The sequence below is a fragment of the Ciona robusta genome, chromosome 5 (genome assembly GCF_009617815.1).
Source record: "Ciona robusta chromosome 5, ASM961781v2".
NCBI lineage: Eukaryota > Metazoa > Chordata > Ascidiacea > Phlebobranchia > Cionidae > Ciona > Ciona robusta.
This window is the reverse complement of record NC_143239.1, coordinates 5,941,303-5,961,429: the sequence shown is the minus strand read 5'-3', so window position 1 is coordinate 5,961,429 and position 20,127 is coordinate 5,941,303. Positions and strand designations below refer to the sequence as shown.

General features: G+C 35.5%; 5 protein-coding genes across 7 annotated transcripts; all 5 read left to right on the top strand.

The window, feature by feature from the left end:
* LOC149735989 (ribonuclease P protein subunit p38-like) lies at positions 1-1,956 on the top strand. The gene is made up of 4 exons (XM_089877760.1): positions 1-160; positions 474-524; positions 1,065-1,160; positions 1,398-1,956. Exons 1-4 carry the CDS (start codon positions 72-74, stop codon positions 1,819-1,821), a joined length of 660 nt encoding a protein of 219 aa, XP_089733886.1. The 5' UTR covers positions 1-71; the 3' UTR covers positions 1,822-1,956.
* LOC149735988 (serine/threonine-protein phosphatase 4 regulatory subunit 3-like) lies at positions 1,829-5,942 on the top strand. Its single transcript, XM_089877722.1, has 3 exons — positions 1,829-2,140; positions 2,424-3,056; positions 3,564-5,942. Exons 1-3 carry the CDS (start codon positions 1,829-1,831, stop codon positions 5,172-5,174), a joined length of 2,556 nt encoding a protein of 851 aa, XP_089733848.1. The 3' UTR covers positions 5,175-5,942.
* Positions 5,943-6,634: 692 nt separating this feature from the next.
* LOC149735987 (ADP-ribosylation factor 4-like) lies at positions 6,635-9,919 on the top strand. 2 transcript variants are annotated; one of them, XM_089877764.1, is made up of 5 exons: positions 6,635-6,800; positions 7,055-7,135; positions 7,711-7,892; positions 8,485-8,610; positions 9,047-9,919. In XM_089877764.1, the coding sequence occupies exons 1-5, from the start codon at positions 6,734-6,736 to the stop codon at positions 9,131-9,133; spliced, it is 543 nt and encodes a 180-aa protein (XP_089733890.1). In that variant the 5' UTR covers positions 6,635-6,733; the 3' UTR covers positions 9,134-9,919. The 2 variants fall into 2 exon arrangements, with proteins under 2 accessions (XP_089733890.1, XP_089733891.1); XM_089877765.1 differs by lacking the exon at positions 9,047-9,919 and adding an exon at positions 8,859-9,009.
* A 2,000-nt stretch (positions 9,920-11,919) lies between these two features.
* LOC149735986 (tRNA pseudouridine(38/39) synthase-like) lies at positions 11,920-13,872 on the top strand. The gene has a single exon (XM_089877741.1). It carries the CDS (start codon positions 12,053-12,055, stop codon positions 13,724-13,726), a length of 1,674 nt encoding a protein of 557 aa, XP_089733867.1. The 5' UTR covers positions 11,920-12,052; the 3' UTR covers positions 13,727-13,872.
* Positions 13,830-20,127, top strand: LOC149735985 (protein NEDD1-like). 2 transcript variants are annotated; one of them, XM_089877732.1, is made up of 13 exons: positions 13,830-13,970; positions 14,379-14,503; positions 14,841-14,918; positions 15,315-15,455; positions 15,779-15,968; positions 16,281-16,464; positions 16,642-16,834; positions 16,998-17,112; positions 17,376-17,486; positions 17,689-17,889; positions 18,208-18,540; positions 18,635-18,764; positions 19,015-20,127. In XM_089877732.1, exons 1-13 carry the CDS (start codon positions 13,958-13,960, stop codon positions 19,193-19,195), a joined length of 1,995 nt encoding a protein of 664 aa, XP_089733858.1. In that variant the 5' UTR covers positions 13,830-13,957; the 3' UTR covers positions 19,196-20,127. The 2 variants fall into 2 exon arrangements, with proteins under 2 accessions (XP_089733858.1, XP_089733857.1); XM_089877731.1 differs by having other exon boundaries at positions 18,632-18,764.

Genomic DNA, 20,127 nt, shown 5'->3' with positions numbered 1-20,127 from the left:
TTTATTTCCAATTTTTTTGTCAGGTTTTGTAGTATTAAAGTGTTTTTGAATAGTCATGTTAAAATGAAGTCATGTCTAGTACACCGGTAACTTTAGGGGAGAAGACAGGAAAAAAGTTGGTACTTAAAGCCAGTTTGCTCCAGCCTTATCTTGTAACAATGTGAGTTGTGATGTTTTATTGTTGTTTACATTTGAAACTACTGTGTAAATAAGCCTCATGTTTTGTGTACTGGTGACTGAGTGTTGACTAAGTTTAAATTACTATACCTACCATTTAGGTATGGGTATTGCTTAAAACTTTAAATCATGAGCAATATATTATAGAAGTTAAAATTTAAAAAAATGCATGTTTATCGGTTGTTGTTGTTTAATATCATTACAGTGTATATTAAATTAAGTACGTGTTGTACTAGTAGCGTAACAATGGAGTATTGTAGTTCTTTATTTGATTGTAACTCGTTAATTATTAACAGACCAACTGCTGAAAGGAAGACATCATCTACCGTTCTTAAACTCTTAACACGGTTTGTTGTTATGTTTATTTAACTATATATACTAGAATTAATTGATCATGTTCATCTTATGATTATCTTTGAAATAATTAATTCAACGGTTATGCACTCCATTTGCTCCGGTTACACTTTTGAGTGTGACTCTTTGCTAGGACTTTTCTTGATTGTGTGAAGCTACGCAAAGAATGTTTGTCCAAACGTTATGTAACAATTATTATAGTCAATATAAGTATCTATATATATATTTGTAGGAATGTAAAAAGATATTTCTTTTTTTAAAATATTTGATCACAGTTGTGTATGATGTGTATTACAATACTACTAGTTAAAATAAACATAGTAAGATTTACTCTACCAATGATAATTTTAAATGGTAAAACTTCCTGTGTTAAAATTAATCATAAATATTCTGTTACTTTTGCTACCAGGCATAATGTGAATAAACTTTTAAAAGCTGGTTTGAAAAAAACGTAGTATGTTTCTGATGAGGCATTGAAAGGTTATTTATTCATAAACTTTAATGTGTCTTTCTTATTCAATTTTCCTTCATAGATTTTTTGAATCTCACCCAGAAGTCAAGAAAGTACAAAGTGCTGGTCGTAAAAAGCGAAAAATAAGTGGTGAAATTAAACAACCAAACGAGTTTCGGTAAGTATATCATAAGAAATAAGTTGCCGTGATGGCCCGTAAAATAGTTATAATATTTAGGGTAGTCCTATATATATATGCTGTTTTAAACAACTGTTGCTTTGTCGCTATATCCTATCTTTTCGCTTTAAATGTTTTTTAATCTTTGCTACCAGAATCGAAAAGACAAATAGACATTATTAATTATTATAATTTTACACGTGTGAATATATATTTCTTATTCTTATATTGTTTTAGGAAAAACTTTGTATTTGGAATAAACGAAGTGACAAAGGCGCTGGAAAAAGATAAACTTTCTTTTTTCATTACTTGCAAATCTGCCAAGCCTGCAGCTCTTACTCAGCACCTAGCTCTGCTTTCTGCTTCCCGAGGAACACCAACAGCAGGTCTTGCAAACTTGAGTGCCACTCTTGCTCCACTGCTGGAACTAAAATCAGTTTTAGCATTGGGTTTTCTGAAGACAGAAGACCCATCGGACGTGTCTAAAACTGCTACTGATATAAAACAACACTTATCCACTATCACATTGCCGTGGAACGCACTGCTGCCTGAAAAGTGTCCTGTTAAGCAGAGTACAGTTTCCGAGGAAAACCCCCACTTTTTACAGACGAAAGTCTGCATCAACAAAAGCTCAGGAACGGCAAAGCGTCAACGAAACTAAGATATTAATGGTGAACATAAACATGAGCGACACCAGACGCAGAGTAAAGGTGTATACCCTGAATGAGGAGAGACAGTGGGATGATCAGGGTACGGGCCATGTATCTTCAGCTTATGTTGAAAGATTAACTGGCATGACACTAATAGTAAGAGCTGAACAGGATGGTTCACTTTTACTCGAATCTCGCATCCTACCAGACACTGCTTACCAGAAGCAGCAGGAGACATTGATAGTTTGGTCGGAAGGTGAAAACACAGATCTTGCTCTAAGTTTCCAGGAGAAAGCAGGCTGTGATGAAATTTGGGAAAAAATCTGCCAGGTATGTATAGAATTTTAAGTCCATGGCATTTTTCTATTCTATGTGGATTGTCCTTTTCGAAAACCTGGAATTTAGGTAAGATTTAGTTTGTTATCCCCACACCCAGGAAGTTAAAATGGCATAATAATCTGTTTTTCTGAATATATCACCTAAGATAAAGGAAAACCAAATGCCATAGTGGGAATGGGGAATAACTGTGCTTATTAATTCTTAGGGGTTGCTATCTGTTTTTTCATTATATCATTACAGATAAAAAAGATCAAAAACATAATTTTTATTCCAGGTCCAGGGAAAAGATCCTTCTGTTGACATCACGCAAGACATCCCAGAAGATGGGGAAGATGAGGAAGAGTTTGGTGGTGGAAGACTGGATGATAGTGGAGAGTCGCTGCAACGTCAATCTACATCACCTTATGTTCTCCCTGCTTGTGAGCTCGGAGAGTTGGAAGAGATTGCGGAAGTTTTTACGACTTCCTTGCCTTCGCTTGTTCGTCGAGACCAACTGGCTCGCTCGATCGAAGAGTCGGACTACATCCGGAAGCTTCTAGACCTCTTTCGGACATGTGAGGACCTCGATCACACGGATGGACTCCACAAACTTTACGAGATCATGAAAACCATTTTCCTTCTCAACCGGAGCAGTCTCTTCGATGTGATGCTGCAGGATTCGAACATAGTTCCAGTGGTTGGTTGCCTCGAGTACGACCCTGCTCTATCCGAACCACGTAGGCACCGAGACTACCTTCTCAAAGAAGTGAATTTTAAGGAAGTGCTACCAATTAAAAATCCAGAATTACTCAAGAAAATTCACCAGACATTCCGACTGCAGTACATCCAGGATGTTGTTCTTCCTACTCCATCAGTGTTTGAGGAGAATATGCTTTCCACACTGAGCTCTGTAATCTTTTTCAATAAGGTACGTTTGATAACATATTTCAAATTAGATTTCCAATATACTAAGCAGCAAAAGGTCCTGTGATATTATTCACCCTATTACAGCAATGTCACAAAAAATTAATGGCTATTATAATTACTCCAACAGTATGAATTATGAAATTCTCCCCAGAAGAAATTAGTAATCTTATGGTAGCATAAATTAGTTTATTATTGTCATTCTTATAAAGAGTTAGGCAAATTTTATGTTAGTCCATATTGTAAACAAACTGGTAAAAATCATTTGCGTGTAGAATTTTTGATAGAATTTTCCCAGCATAAGTGATTTACGATTTAGATTATGAAAACATGAACATTTGTAGGACAGTAAGCAAGTAAATGCATAGGAGTAATGCTAGGTGTCATCCCATATTTTTACTGTATTTTTAGCGATAAATTAAAATTGTATTTTAAGCTAGCATAAATTGGTTTATCAATACAAATTTTGGCCTTAAGTTTTTCTTTTTTTCATCACTATTCACTTCTGCAGGTTGAAATCGTGAGTCTGGTACAAGAAGATGAAACGTTGCTTACCTCGTTGTTTAAACAACTCGGAGATGAAACAGTGGAAGATGAGAGGAGGAGAGAACTTGCCGGGTTCGTTAAAGAGTTATGCTCCCTTTCCCAGACGCTGCAACCAACCTCTAGAGATGATTTTTTCAAACAACTTGGAGAGTTAGGAGTCCTCACAGCAATTGAATCTCTGCTTGCAAGTGATGATGAACCTTCACATAGACTTGCAATTGATATCTTTGCTCATGTGGTCGAGCACAGTCCGTCGATGGTGCGCGACTTTGCACACAAGGAGATGACTGAAGCAAGGAGCGAAGGGAACGATGACGATCTCTTTCTTCTAAACCTTGTCATCGATCAAATGATCTGTGACCCCGATCCTGAGCTCAGCTGTGCCATGCAGTTAACAGGCTTACTGCGGGTTTTACTCGACCCTGAAAACATGATGGCAAATAAGAACGAAAAGACGGAATTTCTTGGATTTTTCTACCGTAATTGCATGCACGTGCTGATGGCGCCTCTCCTGGCCAACACTGCCGATGAAACAAAGCTAGGAAAGGATGATTATCAAACTGCTCACCTACTTAGCCTTATTCTTGAGTTGGTTACCTTCTCAGTGGAACACCACACCTATCATGTTAAGAACTATATACTCAGCAAGGATTTGCTGCGAAGAGTACTCGTTCTGCTGAACTCACGACACAAATTTCTGTCTCTAGCTGCGCTACGCTTTACAAGGAAAATAGTCAGCACGTTAGATGAATTTTATAACCGATACATTGTAAAAGGCGACCTCTTTAAACCCGTAGTGGATTCCTTGTTTAGATCAGGCAGCAGATACAACCTCATTAACTCAACAATACTAGAAATGTTTGAATATATCCGAGTGGAGGATATTAAGTCATTGATTTCATATGTGGTGGAGAACCATCATGAGCAGTTGAAAGAAATCGAATACGTGAAGACCTTCGCAGGTTTGAAGCTTCGGTTTGATCAGCAGAAGGGAAGAGAGCTGAAGCAAAATCCTGACCCCATATCGGATGCTGTTGCAATACCTAATCATCGCTACAGGAGAGATGCGAGGGCGATGGAAGAAGAAGAAGAGCTGTGGTTTGAAAAAGATGATGAGGACGGAGAAGATCATAACTCGAGCTTCTCTTCAGGTGATGCGTTTGACACTGATGCCCCGAAAATCAACATTGATAGTATTTTAGAAGGTGATAAGCCTCAAGATAAAACTGTAAAAAAAAGTAACGAACTTAACAAACTAAACACAATGTTGCAACTTGAGACAAAAGGAGAAGAGAATTTTTCCAACGGTTCAATTGCCCCAAAAGCGGAGGTGAAGAGCACAGATGAAGCTCCTGTGACAGTGAAGAATGGTCTCGTTGGTTTGGTCGATTACTCTGATGATGATTCCGATGACGAAGAAGAAAGTCAAGAAAAGGCAACTGCTGTAAAGTGTGAGCCAGATTTAAATGCATCTCTCACAAAAACTAATAGTGTTGAAGGTAAACAGAAGGAGATTTTAGAGTCGGAACCTGTACGGAAAAAGCCACGTCTAATCGAACAAGTAGCTAATAACTAACACCATCTTCTATGAAGGCTAGGGTTACCATCGTTTGTGCTTACAGCGCCAAAGGCAGGATGTATGGCTCCAATTCACACAAGTCACCTCAGATTTTGTAGCGACCAACAATTTTTTTCTTTCTTTTTTACAAAACCGCCTATTTTTCCACAACTCTTTGGTGTTGCATCTCCTGAGCAGTAGTGAGTTACAGAGCAGACACCCCACATGCACAATTCTGATGCACTGTGTTTAGCAATTTTCCGAAATCATGAATGTAGTTGGTAACTGAAACTTCTGTTTACTCACTCCATGATAAGAAGTGCTAATTCAAATTTATTTTACCAAAATTCAACCAATTTGGGAATCAATTTGCAGCATAGGTATTTCTTTTGTAAATGTACAGTATTTTTAAAATTCAAATAAGGTTGACATTTATTATGTCAGTTCCATCAAATAGCAAAGGGTTACTTTGGTGGTTAACCCAACTCGTAAACAAGTATCTTTTTCGGTGCCTTGACAAGTTCAATCAGCGTAATATATAACAGCTTCTGTGGAAAGTGTACAGTGCTCCTTACACCCTAAATTTCAGGATTTTTTGAAGTGAAATCTTTTCCTGCTAACTTTGGTTTTACCCACAAAAATATATGTTGTTTCGAAACTGCGTTGGCAGCCTGTGTGAACACTGCTCTGTCGCTGCTGTTTTTAATTTTTTATTCTCCCTTTTTTTCCAATCGCAGAGATTTAGACACAGCGCAAGTTGTAATTTTAATAAATCCTGTACAAAAATTCTATGACCCACAAAAATCAGGATGATCAGACAACTTTACAGTGTGGTGCATTTTAATATAGTGGTAAGGTAAAGTAAGTGTAGTGTTTTTGTGTCGATATGAGAAGTTAAACACAGTTCAAAGTCTTTTCCATTAATGTTAATATAAGATCCACCAACTATCCGTTTTAGTCGCTTTTTTGCGCGGCAGAAGAGTGACGTAGTAATAAATGACGTCTTTTAAAGGGATCAGTGAATACAACTTTCTTAAATTATTTCAACGTAAAGATGAATGACTATTTTAATCTTAATATAAACCGAATTATATTCATATGAAAACTTTAGGTAGTTTTGTTGGCATTGGTGCCTCAGTTTCTGTAAAATACGCCGAGTCTGAACTATAACTTTAAGAAATTGTGAATATTGTAATACTATCTTTATACTGGTAAGTTCCAACGCAACTCATCCAAGTCAGAAATCAAATGAACGACGAGCCAGCTGTTTTTGAGAGTTACCGTTTAGTTTATACGAGTTATATTTCGTGTGTATTAGAACTTTATAGTGCTAGTGAAGAATCCTTCCCCTACCCTAATCCTTATAAAGACTGGAGAATTCTTCACTAGTGTCAACACCTCGCTTATTGAACGTTAGCGCCATCTTTTCCGTTTCCTAACGAAGTTTAAACATTTTTGACGTAACATTACACTTTCATTTTAACATGAATTATACTCTTTCGTTTTAGTTGTGTTGTGAAATTGCTTAGTTTGGTCCTTTATATTAATAGTAGATCTGCGGTCATTTGACTGGAAAGATGGGATTGTCAATTTCATCTTTATTCACTAAGCTGTTTTCAAAACAGGCCATGAGAATTTTAATGGGTAAGCAAGTCAATATCAAGTAACGAGAGTGTAACGATTTTATCGTCATACCTTTATCTAAAACAAGATTTATTTTATTGTTTTATCCATTATCATGTTTTAACAACTGTTGTTTTACCGTTAGTACCCTACTTTTCGCTTTTGTAAACTTTTCTGATTTTCACTATCTTGACTGAAGAACCAAAAAAACCATAGGCTACACTATATTATTTTCTATGACAAGTCTATTTAATTAAAACAGCTATTTCTTACAGTTGGTTTGGATGCTGCTGGAAAGACAACAATTCTGTACAAGTTGAAACTTGGAGAAATCGTAACCACCATTCCTACTATTGGTATGATTGTTGAATATATAGGCTTGTAGCGACGATGCTTGTATATATTGTAATGATTCAGTTTTAAACGCACGCGAAACACAAAAGAGAACGGAAGAAGAAGGCAAATGAAAAGGGGCTTTTCGTACACACAGGAATAAGCGCTACAGGCTGTCCATATGTTAATGGCGAAAACAGATAGCTAAATATTTTTTAAAAGTGGCTAATCTTGCTTTACTTGCATACAATACAACTAAAAATTTAAATTTCTGATATCGAATCAAAGTTTAACTGCTTTATAAATGTTTGACTAACCTAGATGTGAAATTACTTTGTCCATAGCCCCATATTGTCTTAAACTTTGTTTCCATTCTAATAAAGTGTAAGTAGAAGGCTTACCTTGCATTATTCTATAAGAATATTGTAGCAGTGTGCAATCATTTGTTCATTTTCCTACCAAGTATACCGCAAATAATCTTTTAGTGGCTGATTTGAAATGAAAATCATAGTGTATTTTTAAAACGCTGGAAATGCAATACATTTTATAACAAATGAAAAATTTAATAGTTTATTTATAAACACTTCTTGTTTCACAGGGTTTAATGTTGAAACTGTAGAATACAAGAATGTATGTTTCACGGTTTGGGACGTGGGTGGTCAAGACAAAATTCGTCCTCTATGGCGGCATTACTACCAGAACACACAAGGAATTATTTTTGTTGTTGACAGCAATGATAGGGAACGTTTAGAAGAAGCAAGAGATGAATTGCATAAAATGGTAAATTTTGAATAAAACATATATATATATAAGTATATTAAACAGATTTTTTCAATATAAATGATAGATTTTGAATGAAAAGCTCCATAAACACTTAAAGTAGAAAAACTACAAAAAATGGTCAATTTTGAATGTAAATATACTAAAACTAATCTAAAATAATATTCTTCGAATTAATTTAAATGTTATACACAAGGGCAATTTATTGATTTAATTGGTATTATTATGCCTAAAGCAAATTAAAAAAGCTATTTAAGCAATTACTCTGTTTTATTACAACTTACAAATAGGCTTTGGTGTATATGGGGATAAATTTCTCCTAACACACTATATTTTTATATAGATGTAAAAGTTAAAAATATATGTCGTCCTGTTTTTCCCGTATATATATGAAATATATTATATATATAATATTAAATATTATGTTATTTTTGGCAATATTTAAATGGAAAATGTTCATAATATTTTGTTTCTTTTTTTCCCAACATATCATATACATATATATAGAAACGTATGATATATACAAGTAATAAATGATATATATCATATGTCATTAGTTTTCAAACAAATGTTTTTTATAACAAATTTTTAGATACAAGAAGAGGAGTTAAAAGATTCGTACATCCTTATTTTTGCCAACAAACAGGATCTTCCAAATGCTGTTCCATGTTCAGAACTCACAAACAAATTAAGTCTCTCGGAAATTAAACATAAAAAGGTATTTATTAAAAAAACCTCAAATTTAATTCTTGTTGGGAGAAAAACTTGTTTTGGGTTAACGGTATAAATTAAATTTAAAGTAAAATTAAATTTAATTGTAAATCTCTTCAGCATGGTTCGTTAAATACTTTTTTAACTTATACTTTTTTGTCAAAACCCTCAATAGTTAGAAAATATAATATATATAAGCTTGAGCTATATTCTAATTTTTTATATAATTCATATTTTTTCCTTTAAAAACGATAGGGTAGATCATGTTATTTAAAGAGCATAAAGAAGGAAATCAACAGAAAAACACGAGTTGTTAAAACAAGCTATGGATAAAAAATGCCAATTAACAAACATGTCTGCTTCTCCAAAGTGTATAATAAATACATACCTTTAAAAAGCCAAACAAGTTTTTTTTTTCATGTTTTTTCTTTGTTTTTTTTTAGTGGTATGTTCAAGCTGCATGTGCTACAGAGGGCACTGGGTTGTATGAAGGTCTGGACTGGCTTTCAAATGAACTGGGGAAGAACTGAAATGTTGCCTGATTTCATATGTTCTGCACTATTAGATTACTGACCATCCCACCTCTTGACAAAGGGTTGTAAAAATATAGAACAAATTAACAAAACTTATCTGCAAAAGATGATACTTTGACTCTGGTAGGGTGGGGAAAGACGGGACACCTTTACCACATGATATCCAAATATCCTAATCGTGAAAAAAACAATTAACAACCGTCTATAAGAGTCGTGAGGATACGGTTGTATAATTCTTGTAATGTTCTTTGTTTACAACCAAATGGGACGAGAAAATAGAATGAAAAGGTGTCCCATCTTCCCCCAACCTACTATGATGTTATGTAGAACCTATTGTACAGTTTTAATTCTATTTTCCAAAAAAACACTATTTAAACATTGAATGCTGCAGAGTAACCCCCCTGCAGTAGTACAGGTCTCTTATATTGTTATGGTGTGGTATTAGTGTACAGTGTCATATTCGTCCCCATTATGTAAAGTATATAGTTTTCTGGTGGCTTGCATTTGTAAGCTTGTTGTAGAGACTTATATTCTAACCAGAAATCTGCCTGTTATTTCAACATAGTAAATTGGTTATAAAATAACACTGTTCAAGTCGTTACAATTGACACTACACATGTTATAATTAGATCTAAAAATTGTTACGCAACACCCGTGCAATCACATTTACGTTCAGAATCACCGTACCCAATGTTGCTGCTGTTTAATTGGCAAAGTACAGGGACTTGTAGCGTGTATTTATGATTGCAAATATAGTATTTATAAATAAAAGTTTGGAATATATTTAGAGAACTAAATATTAAAAGGTGTTCACATGTGGTCGCTTCACAATGTTGTAGGGCGCAGTTGCACATCGGTTAACGCGCATACCTATTACCGACATGTGACGGGTCAAAGCCTGTTGCTGCTACTATTGTGGGCGAATGTTACGACAACTGCTCCAACCCAATGGTCACTGATAGGTGTGCTACTACTGGGTTGAAGTAATTGCCGCTAAGTGTATTACCCAAAGGGCATACTCCTACAATGGTAACAGCGACGAGCCTTGGGTTGGAGGCAGGTGTGCTAACCGTTGTATCACGGCCTATGTTGGCGAAGTAGTAAAGTATATTGAAGCAAATATTATTCGATCTTCCTTTAAAAGCTAATACTATAAAAACATTTTCCCGGTAACCATACAAAAGGGAAATCTGTACGTATGACTGCGTTTATTTATTATGGTTTCTTAAAACTTAATGTTCATAAAAACTCTAGGAAATTCATGGAGAACTGTTAGTATTTATAGATCAATATATACAAATAAACTATGTGCGCGGTGGTTCAGAGCGCAGTTAAGTCGGTCATATAATTATAGTGTCGTTTTACCAAATTTGGTTTAAAATCACTTGTTGGAATACAAGCTTACGGCTCGGGTAATCGAGCCTTATAACGCAACGTTAATAGTTATGTGAGTGTAAACGTTTGTTTATAGACACCGACCGCATGGCTGTCGTTTGGAAAAGAACCATGTCCAGAGAATTTTTTAGTTTTATAGTAGAGTGGGGGAAGATGGGACATGTTATTAGTTTTAAAGTAGAGTGGGGGAAGATGGGACGCCTTTATCACGTAATATCCTAATACTTTTAACAGCGGTCTATGGGAGTCGTGAGGATACGGTTTTATAAATCTTTGAATGTTCTTTCTTTGTTACTAAATGGGACGGGAAAATAGATGGAAAGGCTGCCCCATCTTCCCCCACTCTATTATATGAACCAGTTGGAGTTCAAACGATTTAAATGGTGCTTGTGGACATTAGGCCTATTGTATAACTATGGTGTTTATAACCAAGTGACTGTATACAAACCACGCTGCGCTGTACTTTAGTCATTACAAAAAAAACATCAATTCGTAAAACCCAGTGTTATTAATATAGTAAGCTCACAGCTATTATTTACGTGTGCAGACGCAGCGGTAATAATTTTAACAACCATTTTTGCAACGATGATAGAAAGAATTCGCAAATCAACTCAAGGACTATGGATATTTTTCGATCTTCTAGTTCGAATGTTCAGTGTAATTCAATATACGGCTGAGTTTCTTCTGAAGATATCGTCAGTGGCGGCAGGAGCATTTCGGATAGTCGCCCTTGTAGCATATCCATTCTGTTACCTTGCTGGTTTAATAGAGAAGAAACTGGGGATTGCACGACAACGAACATTTTGAAAAATACAAATTCGAAAGTTGAAAACAGAAAGAAATGATTTTACGTCACTGTTTAGTTTATTTTATATTTTATATTTGACTTTAGCTGTGTTTTAAATTTTAATTGGACAATATATACGTATATACAAGAAAATGCCGTTCTTTATAATGAATGAACAGCTCAACTTGATTTGAATTTTTACTGCCCTGGTCCTTTTTGTGACCGCATAGCAATAGGTAAAATGTATTTATACGAGTATTTCCCACATTGAAGTAGTCCTTTTGCGGATAGTTTTTTTGCCTTCAGTAACCACATTAATAAAAATTGCTGCTCAAACCAAACCAGTGCATACGTTGGGTTTGTATTTTTGGTTTGAATCGCCACATATCAACTTAGGTTTTACAAAGAAAACCTAAGTTAATATGGTGCAATATTAAGTTCTATAGTTAGTTTGTTATTATATCAATATGTTTGTTAAAATCACCCATGATATATAAATTATTAAAATAACTAAACTCTATTATATAAATTAATTGTTTCCCACTTCTATCAACTGTAGATAGAAATCGTAAACAGTTACTTGTGATTTTTATTGTTACTATAAATACATGCGCGAGCGCGTAAGAATTTGTATTTGATCAACGTTGTTTTGGTTTGGCTTTGTGCATATAGTAATAAATAAAACTAACTTGTTTAAATTAATCAAGACGACGATCAGTGATGTTTCGCTGGTAATGTTTATATTAAAGAGTATCTTATACACTCCCGTATTTAAGAATCTGCGCTGTATGAGCCTTACTACCGCTATGCAGAAAAACATGGAAAAAACAGACAAATTTTACAACACTGACGCTTTAAATGAGTTGTCCAAAGAAGACTTAGTGAAACTTGCCATAAACTTTCAAGGTAAATACCGACAAGTTTTAAATAAAAACCAGAGTTCGGGCTCGAAGTTGCAACAAATGATAAAACGATTCCATCCGAGAAGAAAACGTAAGATGACGAAGATGGTTGATTTCGAATCTTGCATGTATAGAAGAATAGCATTGAAAGTTGCCTATTTAGGCTGGGACTATGAGGGCTTGCAAGAGAATGAAAACTTGGATGACACAATTGAGCGTATTCTACGAGAAGCTTTAAGAAGGGTGAGGCTCGTTCCTGCAGATCGTTCTATTTATTTTTCCAGGTGCGGACGTACGGATAAAGAAGTTAGTGCTTTCAGTCAAGTTATTGTTGTAAAAGTGAGGTCACTTTTAGCATCTGGGCCAGGTGTAATAACTGCCAATGTAGCTTATCCTGCAGAAGAGGAGAACCAAGAGGAAGGCGAAGAAGAGGACTCTCATGATCTGAAACACTCAAATCAAAATTCTCTTCCGGAAGTTTCTGTTCCCGAAAATAATGGTGATGTTGAAATGACAGATGATGCAGAGCAAAGTAAAACTCCAGAAATCAATGACGAAAATCCAATTAAAATTGAAGAAAATGAATATGAGTTTACTGGGATGCTTAATCGTGTTCTACCCGCAGAAATTAAGGTCCTGGCATGGGCTCCAGTTGAGAATGAAGAGTTTAGTGCGAGAAAGCATTGCTTGGGTAGGGAGTATCGATATTATTTCCACAGAGGTAATGCGGATATTACGGCGATGAATGAAGCGGCAAAGTTATTCTGTGGGCTGCATGATTTTCGTAACTTCGGTAAAGTTAATGTTGTGAATTGTGTTAACTATGTGCGGAGGATCAACCATTTTGAAATTAGTTTTTGTGATGAGGAAAAGGGAGCCGGACCGTATCGCATGTGCTTTGCAAGGATTATTGGATCTGGGTTTATTTATCATCAAGTAAGGAGCATGATGGCGGTTCTTTATCTTATTGGTGTTGGTCTTGAAAAGCCAGAAATTATCACTGAACTTTTTAATATTGAAAAGCATCCAAAAAAGCCGTGGTTTGGCTTGGTTAAGCCGCATGCGTTGGTGTTATTCAACTCTATCTACCCGGACCTTAAATGGAGAATTGTCAACCAAGATGCACAACGTGTTTTAGAACATTTTCAAAACTTCTGGGGAAACTTGGCCTTAAAATCGCATCTTACTTTTAAGCTTTTAAAGTTAGTCGAAAATGATGAAACAATCGCTGTGGGTGGGGAAGATGGTCAAACTCATACAACTTACAAACAACTGGCATGTGATCTGCAGAGAGATACATTACTGCACGGCGTAAACAAAAAACTTCTGGTCGATTGTTACAACCTGAATAAGGATAGCTATAAAAAGATAATGGACCGTCCTGTAGGGAAGAGTTTGGAGGAACATCTGGAAGTTGCGAGGAAGAAGAAGAGGAAGATTGCCCCGAGTAATTCAAACTTTAAACTTCCTCCAATGGACGTTGAAGCAACGGAAGATATTTCTTAATAAATATTGTAATGCATTTGTGTCATTAAATTTATTAAACTCAAACACTTTTATCAACCCTAATATTTTAATAGTGTCAATATGGTTTATTTTTGGGGGGGAATTAGTCTTTTAAAACTGATGTTACTTTTAATCTGCAGCAATAATTTGTTGCAGTTAGCATATGGTATAGGAGTCTAAGATTGCTGCTCGTCAAAACTGCTAACTGAGTTTAATAATTTCTTTTTTGAAATGTCTACCTCTGGTGAGTAGCAAAACAAGTTAAAATCTTGTGCATATTTTCTAGCTTTGACTGTACTGGCTTTACTCTACAGTCTACACATAAAATTTTAGGTTCGACTGTAGAGTTTACGAATTTGCCAACCATAGACATTTATTTCATGGTATGTGTTAGTGTGTACGCTTACTTATGATAATGGGGTACTACTGAGTAACTGACCCCTGCACAGAATGCATTTATTGAACCATTGCTATGAATACATGTGTTGACCATCACTCATCAGAACATCATAATTCATGCTATAAAGTGTGTTCATAAAAATCCTTGGGGCTGAAATGGAAAGTTGGTTTAAAATCCCCCTATTATTTTTAGTTTAAAAAATCGCATTTTTCTTGTTTAAAATTTATTTTAAAAATCATGTTCTTCTTTTAGGCCCATATTTCGCAACAGCAGGCGATGATATTAAAATATGGGATGCTCAGGCCTTTCAGGTGGTCAAGCAGTTCAACTATCATAAAGGAAATGTGAAGGATATAGCATGGAGTAGGGACAACACGGTATGTTGAATTGTTGTTTTTGTTATCATTATTAGTAGGCTTTGTTGCTTTTGTAATCTTTCAGGGAAAATATCATGTCATTCAATTATTTTGATAATTTGAAAAAAAAAGCAAGAAAAAGAGTGGGGGTTTTAAGCTAAAAAAGGGGTGAGAGTTCAAATTTACCGAAAAATCAAAATAAGAAAAAAATGACCCCCAAACTGACCCTGGCTCCACCACGGATTCTAAATATGTTTTCTGATTATTTTTGTTAAGTGACAATGTGCTTGTGCTGTGAAGATGTTTTGTCTTCTTTAATATTATTAATATCTTATTCTTACTTCATATCTTTGTGCAGATGATGTGCAGTGCTTCTGCTTCTGGTGACAAGCTCCTGGTAACAGATTGTCAGCTGAACCAACAAACCAAACCAAAGGTGGGTTCTATAAATTAAAGTGTGTTATTTGCCTAACTTAATACAAGGAATAAATATATACATAATACTGAGAAAGGGTAAGATGGGATACCGTTTACTTTAGCACCTAAATCTTACATTTCCTGATCGTTTTTTTAACAATTACCAACGCTCTTTTAGGGTCATGAGGATACGGTTATTTAATTCAGTAAGTATTCTTTGTTTACTACCAAATGCAGCGAAAAATGAGAATAAAAGCATATCCCGTCTTACCCTCCCCTACTAATATTATATACAATAGCCCACTTAAAAGTTATAATTGGTATTACATTACTATATATTGGTATGTATAACGAAATAGTAAAAAAATGAACGGGAAGGGTTTCATCAAGGGTTAACTGTGAAATATATTGACAGATTGTGGCCGAACACGCAATAGATGAGAATCAGACCTGTGTGCGAGTATCTCACAGTGGGAGAAGAATGTATTCAGGAGGTATGGGGGGTGATGTTAATGTGTGGGAACGTGAAACAGGACAACTCAAGAAATCTTACAAGGTATAGGCGTAAATAACAGTTGTTCTTAAACTTTTTCCAGCCAGTTAGGTAAAACATTCACAAAGTCAAGTTTATCACATTTCACATAAAAGTAAGTAAAAAAAAGTTTATACAGAATTTTCACTGTCACTGTTAACTATCAGTAAGCCCAACTAATAAACAAACGCAGTAATTGAAACTTATTTCGTAGAATACCTACTCAAGCCCCACATAGTAAAAATATGTTTCACATAGAAAAAGGTGTAAAACATTTTGGAGTTTTTTTTACTGTCACTGTCAACTAAGTATAACAACACATTAATTAATTGGAACATATTTCCCAGGACACTCACTCAAGCCCTGTAACTTGCATCGCCGTGAATGAGTACGAATCCCACGTTGCATCAGGTAGTAACAAGGGTGATATTGTGATCAGGAATCTTGGCTCAAACGCAACCAGTAAACCGAAGTTAAAAAGTGAGGGACAAGCAGTTCGGTCGATGGCATTTTCACCTTGGAAGCATTCACTTGTTGGTCAGTGGTTTATTATATTTTTTTAATACAAATTAATTTTTTATACAAATGTTATAAAAAAAAGTTTTAAAAAAGTGTTTTAAATTTTTTGCTTTTGTTTTAAAATTCAAAAAATGGTTTAATTTTTTTTTTTGCTTTTTTATACAACATTATATTGTTATGAATGGAAATTTTAAAAAATGTTTATTTTAAAGTTTGGGAAGCTCTGTTCTTGAGTGAAAGATATTTATCTAATAATATGAAAGATATTTTAATAATTTTTTATGATTAATAGTCCAGTTTTATAAATCTATACAAATACAACTTTACCAGGCATGACAATGGATGATGGCAGCATCCATTTATGGGATACTTTACAATCTGCATTATATCATGAGTTTGTTGAAATACATAACGCACCAGCCATGTCATTATCGTTTTCACATTTTAATGATTTGCTCGTCTCTTCTGTTGGACTTGACAAGAAACTTATTATATACGACACCAAAAGCAAAAAGTAAGTTTCACTGTTTTGAAATAATTATTAATTACCCACAAAGTTACATTATGTTGTAACTCGTAAGCTGGCACGAGGTGTATGAAACAGAACACTCGCGTAATAACAACTGTCATTTTTCGGCCACGCTAGGGTTAAGTTAGTTAAATTCATTTATTTATCCCTTTATTAATTCAGGTATTTAAACAAAGCAAGTTTGGACCAACCTCTCACCTCAGTAGCGTTCATGTTGGATGGTGTAACACTCATTGCTGGGTCATCACTTGGTCAAATCTACCAACTAGACCTCCGATCAATGAGCAAGCCAGTCAAGGAGGCGCTCGGCCACTCTACCTCGGTCCAGAGGGTCGCGGTTCAAAACTCAGTAAAGGTAGATTTAAAAATTTTTAAAAAAAATAAACATTTTTTTATATTTGTTTGTTTGAAATGTGTGTTTCAAAACGGAAATAAAGTTTTTTTTGGGTGCTAAACAACAAATCATGACATTAAACTTTTCCTGCTTCTTAAGTTGGTGTTAATAATGTGAAACGCAGGTTAAAAAAGAGCGATCTTCAAGCAAACGAAGAGTTGTGAGCGAAAAATCATCGAAATCAGTTCCCTCTGACAGCGAAAGTAAAATTACCACCCCTGCACCTACTCCTATCATAGGTTTGTAAGTTGCAATGTAAAAAATATTTTTAAAATAAATTCTGTGTAAATATTCTTTTAGCGGCTCATCTGGTATAAAACATTGTGTATTACTGACGTGCCGTCTCTCTTCTGTTTGTGCTACAATTACTTTATTAGGGAGTGTTTGCTGCCAAACAAAACATCGGAAGTACATTATATTTTATACCAGATGAGCCAGTAAACGAATATTTAAATAATACCTGGCAGCAGAAAAAAACAGAATATTAATTCTGTGTTTTTAGGTTTACATGATCGTCCAAGCCAGCGCTCTTTACCGCCCTCATCTGGCAAACCAACAACAACGAGTACTCGTCCACAGTTGCCGAATACTTCTACTTTTTTAACCAATACAGGTTTAATTCCTCTCTACATCCAATTATTAGATATTTGAACTCGAAAGATAAAGTGACGGTTTACAGACAGTTTAAACACTTCATTTTGGGTAAACCAATTTAAAATACTTTATTTTCATGTTAACTAGTTTAAAAACTTCGTTTTGTGTAATCTAGTTAAAAAACTACACAATATAAACCAGTTTCAACACTGCTTCACCAGGTTCACCCCCCATAGCAGTATCCACTCCTTTCCCCAACATATCAACCCCAGCAGCACACACATTAAGACATCATGCTGATGACTATGGGGACTTGATATCTCCTGTAAGAGACGATGCTTTTGGTAGGAACGATCACGAAACATCCGCAGGGCAACAAGGGTCGTTCTCCTTTTCAACAACAACTGGGTCCTTTAACGACGGTTGGTATTTTTAGGCTTAATTTTATTTTCCAAAAATTCATGTTTTGTTTCAAAAAGACCACTTGTAACATCATCTAGGCTTGGTTTTATAGGCCTTGAAACAGAACGTTCTGGTATAATGACTGTTGTTTTCCGGCCACACGAGAATGAATAATTACATTCATTTAGTTTAGCAAATTATATTTATGTCATACATTACAAAAACTACTTACAAAGTTTTAAGCATGCACAAGGTGTATGAAACAAGAAACCAGTGTTATATTTACTGTCTGAATTCCACCATTCAAGGACAGTGTAACAATTTGTACTTTTTACCAGATATAGTTTCACCTGTTGCGAACCACACGAAGGCAGTAAAGGGGTTTCAATATCATGGCATTGCCGGTAAACAAAGCAACACACGTACGTCGCCCCATCCATTACGACAATCCAGCAACCCCGGTCTTAATGGGCACAGTAATAAAGCAGAAAACCAAACCAAGCCAGCAGAGCTTTCCAACCACCAGAGAATAAAGATGGAAAAGTTAGATGTAACAGATGGTGGATCTGTTTCATTACAGACTACACTGCATCATTCAATTAATGAAAGTAAAAAGCAAGATCCTGCACCTGATTCATCTCAAGTTAGGATAGAAGAAACCAAATCCACTGGTAGGTTTTATATGGGTTAGTATTGTGCTGTTTTATAACATACAATGGAAAAACACTGTCTTGCTTTTTTGTTCTCATTAAATTATACTAGCAGTCGAGGATCATAAAGAGAAAGCTGAGACCTCCAACCAAGCTGTAGCTAGTTCGAAACCAGATGCAGCTTCCTTTCAATACCAAGCAGAATTTATTCGGAATATCGTTAAAGATCTAGTAGATGAAATGAGGTAAAGGGCGTACATGAATGAATATAAATTATTTATCGTCACACGCTGGGGCGGCGACTGTCGTTATAACATGGGTGTTCTGTTTCACGAACCTCGTACCTGCTTACAAGTTACCATTAATGTAATTTTGTTGGTGGTTTTTTTATTTTAACCTCTAGGTTAGGCAAGCGTGATAACCATAGTGTAAAGTTATATACATCAATTTTGTTTTAATTTATAATTTAATCCTAAAATAATGTCTTTTATACAGAGATGATGTTCGCTCTCAAGTCAACGATCTTTCTACCCAGATGGTGAAACTTTCCATCTTCCAGGAGGATCTCTTCCGGGAATTACTCCTCCAGAACAGATGCGGGATCAATGAGCAATTATTGGAGGAGCTGGAGAGAGTGAAACAGGAGAACGAAAGATTAAAACGGATGCTAAGATGAAACACTTCTCTTGCCTTGGCTGTGATGTGGTCCAGTGCCTTTCTTTATACTTTACTTATTAGAGAATAAATTTATTGCGTATAAAAAAGTAGTGGTTTCTTGGTCAAGAGTTAGGTAAATGAATGTAACTTATCATCGCGTGGCCGGAAAACGACACTCGTAAACAGGGATATTTTGTTGCATAAACCTCGTGGTTATTTATCTTTTATAGGTGCGGTTATTTATGAGTTGATGATACGTATTGTTAAACATGTGGTCTTTCATTGGTCCGTATAAAAAAATGTTTGTTTCGTAGTTCAGAGAAATGTGGCTGTTTTTAAGTTGGTGATGAATTGGGTATGGCTAAACCTTTGGTCTTGCATTAAAAAATTGAAAAATACAAAAAAAATAATCGCCCAGAATTTAACATACGTGGTAATTCGTAAGCTGACACGAGGTGTACACCTGTGTTATAGCGACTGTCGTTCTTCGGCCACGCGAGGAAAAATAAGTTACATTCATTCCTTCGTTCATTCATTGGCACAAAGTAGCAAACTCGTCCGGCGCCGTGGCGTAGTGGTTAGCGCGCATGCCTGTAACCATTAGGCAATGGGTTCAAGGCTCGTCGCTGCTACCATTGTGGGCGTATGTGTCCTTGGGCAAGACACTTAACGACAATTGCCCCAACCCAGTGGTCACTAATGGGTTGTCCAAATTATCAGCCATACATAAAAAAAATGAAAAAATTCCCAAAAAAATGATCACCCACAAAGTAACATACATGGTAACTCGTAAGCTGGCACGAGGTGTTAAACCCGTGTGATAACGACTGTCGTTCTTCGGCCACGCGAGGATAAAATAAGTTACATTCATTCCTTCGTTCATTCATTGCCACAAAGTAGCAAACTGCAGAATGACACTGCTGATTCAACAGCGAGTAATGATTTAACTTT